Consider the following 8,591-nt stretch of genomic DNA (forward strand, 5'->3'; position numbering starts at 1 on the left):
CTCGAGATGCGCTCGATGGCTGGCTCGAGTGAACGTTTGAAAGAGAGTTCAATCGAGGCTCACTTGATAGGCTGTTCGAGCGAATGTTTGATAAAAAGTTCACTCAAGGTGTGCTCGACATTCTACTTGAGCGAATAACCTAGAAAGTTGATGCCTTAGGGTTTTTGGCACCGTGCTATATATATGTAATGTTTTATTTGTTGAAAGGCAACAGATTGAAGCTAGAGAGGAGAGGAACGACGTTTTGGGCATTCTTTAGAGAGAGAGAGAAGCCTTAGAGAGAGAGAGAGAGTTGAGATTGTGAGTAGAGAGAATCTCTTGTAACTCACTATGTGTTGTAAATCTCCTCTGAATAAAATTTCTTGCAGCTTCGTGGACATAGGAACGTTGTCGAATCACATAAATCTTGTGTCATGTGGTTGTGTGTGATTGACTCCTGTAATTTCACATTTATCGTTTTATTGTCCTTCTCGTTATCGTAGTTTGTGGGTGTGGTGTTTTTACAACAACTGGTATTAGAGCCACGTTTGGGGTTCGGGGCTGGAAGAGAACGATGGCTGGAGAAGAAGTGAAGGCTGCAATATCTCTTTTATTTTTCTTTTATTTTTTCGTAATACTTAGTTGGTAGTACCCATGTACCTTTTTTGAAACAATTTAGGTTTGCTATTGAGTCTATTAAAGCAATTACGACAAATTTAGATTCCTTATTAATAACCATTTCCACTTTAGCATGCCATTTCATAATTCATCATTCTTGTGACTATTTCTAGAAAATTTTCTTATTCCCCAATTCGAGGAATAGATTTCATTTAAGGAATGTCATCTCTATCTTGCTGAAAGTATTTAAGATTAATATCTCTATAAGACAGACTTTGGATACTAGAGGTTGCAGATCAAGGATTATCTCTAGAAAAGAGGCTCCATCTTAAATTCGAACAACATGGACGATGCTGAGTGGAACCTGTTAGATCAACAAGTCTTGGAGATTATACGATTGATCACCCTATCTAGATTAGTGGCACACAACGTTATTAAGAAGAAAACCACATCGGATCTCATGGAGAATTTGTCAGGTATGTATGAAAAATCGTCAGCAAATAACAAGATGCATCTAAAGAAAAAACTATTCAATCTGAGAATGGCAGAAGGTACATCTGTTGCCCAACATTTGAATAAATTTAATATTATCACTAATCAATTGTCATCGGTCAATATTGAGTTTGATGATGAGATTACCGTTGATTTTGTTGGCATCATTGTCAAATAGTTGGGAAGCCATTAGAATGGTTGTAAGTAATTCTGCTCGTAAAATGAAATTAAAATACGATGACATCCGAGATTTAATCCTTACTTAGGAGGTATGCAAAAGAGATTTTGGCAAGTTCTCGGGTTCGAGTTCTGTCCTAATGTTGACGATCTAGGCAGGAGATATGATAGGTCAAGTTCTAAGAACAGAAGCAGGAACGCACAAGTCGAGATTTGGGCAGGAAATCACTTGTTGAAATCGTGTGCTTAGTTCCGGAATTCACATTGATTTGTACGCTTAGTTCGACATGCATGCACTCACTATATCTTAATATTGCGCATGATGTGACATATGTTGCTCTCGTCAACAAGACCCATGCATGAGTACCCAAGGAATGCCAATGCGATGTATCGGCCAGGACCCATTTTATCTATTGGGTTAAGCCTTAATTCAAGTAGATGGCTATTATTAAATTTGAGTGAATTATATGTATATTACTCCACAAGAAGGTAAACAAGGCATTTACATTATATAAAAAAAATATACATCTTGATATATATATATATATATATATATATATTTACTTTGATTGATTTCTCTAATATTTTCCCATTCTTTCAAGGAATTGATCATATGGGTCTAGTTCTTCTTATAATCGAACTAATTAAACAAGAGGCATGTCTCACTTCCAAAAAATTATATCTAGAGAGAAATTTAGCTCGAACTTGAACGCTCAGAATTTGTATATATGTAGCATGCTCTTTAGAATTATTACGAATACGATTATAAAGAACGATGATTATTTCACTGATATTGACATTCACAAAAACTTGTTGTGCAAGAAATATATTTTATGAAGAGTCATATTCATCTTTGATCATGTACAAACGTGTGAAAAGTGTCTTCTTATTATGGTGGATTGCATTTAGGGCCGACCAAGTCATGAGGATTATGTCAAACTACTACTACTAGAAACGCTAGCTCTTAATTAATGTAGCACGCCAAATCTAGCTAATTAAGATAAATAAAAGAAGAGGTAATATTATCTCTTCCTTCCGGCATATGCATGTATCCGCGTTGAGTGTACTCTCTAGTCATAGAATTATATATATATTTTTTTTTAATCATTTTTTAAACATCAATCTTTAAATATTTAAATATATATATATATACACAAAAATACACTAATAATAACTTGATTAAAAATTTACAAACAACGTACGTAATCATTTACTATATATTTTTCAAATAAGGTTACAATAATGAGCTCCACCGTCGGAAAATAATATTTCTTGAAGCAAGAACGCCAAACATGCAGACCAATTCCTTAGAATTTAGATCTTGTTTACAATACGAGGTACTAAATATTGTTATTTCGGTCTTGTTTATTTATAATTTCTTACATCATGAGTAATAGGATGTTTCCACGTGTAGTAGATCAGTAGTACTGTGTGCAGTAATATCATATATATCATCTGCATTTCAGTGGGGAGACACATTCCATATGAATTTGTTATTTCTCTAAAATAATCATGCCATGCCTAGCTATTAATGTTTGCTATATATATATATATGTATACATATATATATATATATATATATATATATATGTATATATCGATCAGTACTGCCTTTCATTGTAATTTGTCTGTCTTAGACGAATGCTACCAAAAATATGATTTAGATGATCTCCTAGAGTTTTAATACAAACTTTAGGCTTATTAGCGAGAGAAAGTTAGATAAATAAAGTACGTACTGGGTCTCACAACATTTATAAATACTGCTCAATAGAATTTCTCGAATACAATTAAATGCTCAATAAATATTATGAGATCTATTTTATATGTTTTTCTCTCTCCGTCCTAGAGCTCAAGAAAACAAAAACATGAATCATAAGTAAATTACTCTTGCCATATTTAAACATCTTGCATGTGCTATTTTTTCTTGTTTTACAATGGTCTCTCAACCTTTTCCATAAAATAAGACTCACACAAGTTATATAAATATATATATATATAACAAAAAATAAATAAATATTTATGACAAATTATTTGCCACGAAAATGATAATTTGTGACAAGATCAATAGATTTATTTTTATAAGAAATGATCATTTTTATAACAAATAACTGACATAAAAACAAGAGTTTTTCTTGTAGAAATCACAAATAAGTTTATCATTAATTGCTTCTCTAGAATTCATAAACAGTTTTCAGATAATTAATTAAATAGAATCATTTTCAGATTTTGCACACTAGTCCAAGAAACGGTTGTCCAGATCATGACAACCTTTCCTCGTAAATTGGTTTTCCATTACAAATTCTTGCAGGCTCGTTTGTTTTCAGAGATGAGATGAGATGATATGAGATGAGTTGAGATTAAAGTTAAAAAGTTGAATAAAATATTGTTAGAATATAATTTTTTAATATTATTATTGTTTTGGGATTTGAAAAAGTTGAATTGTTTATTTTATTTTGTGTGGGGATTTGGAAAAGTTGTAATGATGAGGTGAGATGAGATGAGATGAGATGAGATGTTTTTGGAAAACAAACAAGGCATGAAGGATAAAAAAAGCTCATAAACGAAAGATAAAAAAAAAAGCAATGGTATGATGCAGAGATTTAATTTGTATTTTGTTAAGATGTGTCTCAAGGCATGAAGGAGACATACATTAATTATTAATTATCAGTAATCATCGCTTAAAATATGTATAAGATTTTCTTTTAATTAATCCCTATATTTAATTAGGATTTGCATTCAATTAATTAAGCCATATTTAAAAGTTTTCACCATAATATCTAATAATTTTTTGTTCAATCAATTTCAATTATTTTCATGTCATCAAATGGAAATTTTTAATTCTAATGTGTTGAATTGTGCATTATCATGTGTACTAATTAATAAAAGCTCAAATTGAAGAAATGTCTCCATTTACCAAAAGCAATGGATCATGGATGTGTCATACCTTCTGGATGTGATCAATAAAATTTATTAGAAAATTAAAAAAATAACTGACAATTAGGGTCTCATAATATTATATTATTTTGAAATAATGCAACTGGTTAGATGAGTACCCATGAATTAATTCATAATTACGTTGATTTCTTGTCATTTTCACCGCCATTTGAGGGCGTGGGATATGTTCAATATCCTACATCACACGTTATATTTTATTTTTTATTTTATTTTATTGATCTTATTAAATTAAAAGATTTTTTCTATTCATCATTTATACATTATATATTTAATAAAAAAAATTATGTGTAATATATAATATAAGAATGATAAATATAATTTTTCTTACAAATTTAGGAGGTTCTCACCTCAAACTTATATGTCATTAACACCGCCGCTCAAGGTTCTAGGGAAGCCGCTTGCCTAATCTTACCTCCCCATGTTCATCATGGCAGCAAGTCAAGGTTTGCAGCGGGGCTAGCCTTTCACGCGGGCTCTTTTTTTTTTTATTATTTAAACTATCATCATTTATTTATTAGATAAATTTATATTCATGACTAAATATATTCGAAAATATCAAATATGACATCATAAATTAAAATAATATATTTGAAATTTCATCAATACACTATCTTTTTTTGTAATTGGTCTGGTCTTCACTATTATTGTTATAGCTCTATAAATAAACGTCCAAGAGACAATACTATTTGTCTCAACAAAAATTCAACATCATCCTTTATAGAAACAGATGACTCAATCTCTATAAACAAAAATCCGAGAGGCAAATTCTTTTTTTTTTATTTTAATTAACAATAAAGAAACTAAAAAATAAATAATAAGATAAATGTAAAAAATGACGGAATACAGTTTAGATCACATAGTTAGTATTTGATTTTTATGCTTCATTACCTTGCTTTATTTGGTCAATGGTAATTATATAAGATAGCGCTGGCCTACGCGGTATATATATAATTAATGTGGATTAATTATTTCAAACAGAAGTAAACGAGATTAATTAATGAATCAGGCCGCTAAACTTCAAAACAAATTAATTGAAAGAAAAAATATATATATATATATATATATTTATATTGCAACGTACAACGTAATCGATCTTAGTTAAATATATACACAAATTATTTTATTATCTAAAGAGAATATGTCCATTTTTAAAGTACTGATCTAATTATATAGGCGAACCATTCAAATCTCCAAATAATGTTTTTGTTTGAATGGTAAGTAGAATTATCGTGACAATCCAACAACCAATAACGTATTTGTTTTTAAATAGAAACCTTTCACGCTTTCACTTCACATATACCAATTAACATCTAATTCATATTTGTGTGTGAGATCAGAGAAGAGAATGGAACGAAACGAAGAGATTATGCCAATACTGGAGAAAGGCCAGGCTGCAATTTGGCAACTCTTATTCGCCTTTGCCGACTCCATGGCATTGAAATGTGCTGTGGAGCTTCGCATTGCTGACATTATACACTCTCATGGCGTTCCAGTTACTTTGAACCAAATAGCCTCTGAGATTGATTCTCCTACTTCTCCTGATATCCCTTACCTCGCACGAATAATGAGGTCACTTGTCCACAAAAAGATCTTCACTGAACATCATTTGCCAGACGGCAGCGACACACTCTACGGATCGACCGAGACGTCCAGATGGCTTTTGCATGATGCTGAGCTGAGCCTAGTGCCAATGGTGATAATGGAGAACAACCCATGGCAATTGTCGCCATGGCATTGCTTGAGCCAATGTGTCAAAGAAGGTGGCATTGCGTTTCAGAAAGCACATGGTTGTGAGATGTGGGACTTTGCAGCAAAAAATCCTGAATTCAACAAGATCTTCAACGATGCCATGACATGTACGACCAAGATCATGATGGGGGTAGTCCTTACGGAGTACAAAGATGGGTTTAATTCCATTGGATCATTGGTGGACGTAGGAGGTGGGACGGGAGAAATGATAGCTAAGATCATTAAATCACATCAACATATCAAAGCTATTAACTTTGATCTCCCACATGTTGTTGCCGCTGCACCACTCCGCCAAGGGGTCTCCCATGTTGGAGGGAACATGTTTGAGGCCATTCCTAGTGCTGATGCAATTTTCATTAAGGTATGTATTTAGAGGTCTTTTTGTCTGTTCCCTCCTCTTTGGATGCTAAAGGAAAAGTTTTTAACTTATATATAAGCTGGGTATATCGATGGTGACCATATATACTTTCATGACCATATATACTTGCTATGCCCCATTACAATCGAAACAAACATCAAAACATCATTACATTTTAATGCATGTTTGTCGAATTGGAAGGCTTCCACAATACAATAGTGGTGTGTTTGGTGTGTCAATAAACAAGCTTGCAATTAAAAATTTTCTTTTTACTATACAAAAGAAAAAAAAAAAAAAAAATCTATTCGTAAGCTTATTTATTGACACACAAAACACATACACTGCACTAAAATGAAACCCTATTATATCATCAAACATAAAAAGAAGAGAAATGCTACAAGGAAGTCTCACACCACCCACCTCCATCTAACTAATATGTGATTTCTCAATTTCACTCTTCTATTTAAACACACACATATTTAAAAATTAAGATAGAAGGAAAAAAAAATGACAAATCTCATGTTAATTAGATAGATGTGTGTATGCATATGGTATGTTATAAGGTTTCCATGTATAATTTTTTTAAAAATAATATTGATGTTTTAACTTTTTTTTCAATTGTAATAAGTCTAGCAATAAACAAAGTGTTTACACACCGACTTGTAAGTAGTATAACTTCTACATAAAAATAATTTATTAATTATATATATGTAATATTGTTGGTGCATGCAGTGTGTGCTACACGATTGGAGCGACGAACATTGCATCAAAATTCTGAAGAATTGCAAGAAAGCAATACCACCAAAGAGTGGAAAGGTTATAATTGTAGATATTGTTCTTGAGAAAGAAAATGATGACTTGTATCAAGATACACGAATGGTATTCGACTTGGTTATGATGGCACACACCACTGGCGGAAAGGAGAGGACTGAGGTTGAATGGAAGCAATTGTTGATGGATGCTGGCTTTCCTCGCTACAAAATTATCAAAATCCCATCTATACCGTCCATCATTGAGGCTTATCCAGTCATGTGATAGTATTCATACAAAGAAATTATTAATAATTATATATATATATATATGCATGCAGGCTATATATTAATAATTTGGTTTAGTTTATACAAATATATATATATATATATATATATATATATGTATGTATGGTTTGAATTTCGATCAACTAAACCGAACATAAATAGATTTGCAGATCATCTTCTCGATTGTTTTTGTTTGGCCATCATATATATACTTCAACGATTTATTGATGTACGTTTCTCTTTATGGCCAGGCTAGGCCGACCATTTCCATGTGTAGTACTGTAGAATAAAGCTGTAATTCATAAGCATTACAATGCTACACTGATTGGAGTATAATTTAATTCACAAGCATATATTATTCCCAGCTATAAATATAGCTCTTAATTCCTTCTCCTCTCTAAGTGAATATGCCTCGAAAATGAAACAAATTCTTTACTATTATGTCAATAATCTACTCCAAGTATTTTCTGCATGCAAGTACCAAATTCCGTGTAATATCCACAAGATATATCTATCTCTTTGTAGAAAATATTTGGAGCATATTATTGTAAAGATCGACTAAACAGCATAAGTGCTTTTTTGGACCAAACTTTTCATCCCAAAAGATTTTTTAAAACATTTTTTTAAAAAAAGAGTGAAATAAACTACGAAGTGTATAGAATTGTTTTGGTTCTCAATACCAAAACAGAGTAATATAGTTTGTATATATAGATTACAAGACGTTATCAATTACAATTTAAATCTATTTGAACTGATGTTATCTATATACAATATTTGAATTTGAATTTAAATATTGATGCATATCAGACTTCTATTGTGGAAAATCTTTATCTGCTAAAGACTCGGGCTTGCATGCTGAATCATGAGGATTAACTCCAACAGCCCCCCGCAAGCTGTTGGGAGGAGGAATAACCAGAAGCTTGTCACGGAGAGTTGTGAAACGAGATGTAGAAATGCCTTTGGTGGAGACATCAGCTATTTGATCAATGGTAGAGATAAACCGAATGATAATATCCTTGTTCAGCATTTTCTCCCTAATGAAATGGAAGTCTATTTCGATGTATTTAGTGCGAGCATGATAAATCGGATTAGAGACCAATGAAAGAGCTCCAATATCATCGCACCATATGGTTGGTGGAGTGGATAACGAAAGATGAAGTTCCTGCAAAAGCATACGTATCCAATATGCTTCAGCTGTAGCATAAGATAGAGTCTGATATTCTGCC

General features: G+C 32.1%; 1 protein-coding gene across 1 annotated transcript; it reads left to right on the plus strand.

The window, feature by feature from the left end:
* Positions 1-5,541: 5,541 nt before the first annotated feature.
* Positions 5,542-7,363, plus strand: LOC109000529 (desmethylxanthohumol 6'-O-methyltransferase-like). The gene is made up of 2 exons (XM_018977444.2): positions 5,542-6,331; positions 7,061-7,363. Exons 1-2 carry the CDS (start codon positions 5,567-5,569, stop codon positions 7,361-7,363), a joined length of 1,068 nt encoding a protein of 355 aa, XP_018832989.1. The 5' UTR covers positions 5,542-5,566.
* Positions 7,364-8,591: the final 1,228 nt, after the last annotated feature.

This window comes from Juglans regia, chromosome 12 (assembly GCF_001411555.2).
Source record: "Juglans regia cultivar Chandler chromosome 12, Walnut 2.0, whole genome shotgun sequence".
Lineage (NCBI taxonomy): Eukaryota > Viridiplantae > Streptophyta > Magnoliopsida > Fagales > Juglandaceae > Juglans > Juglans regia.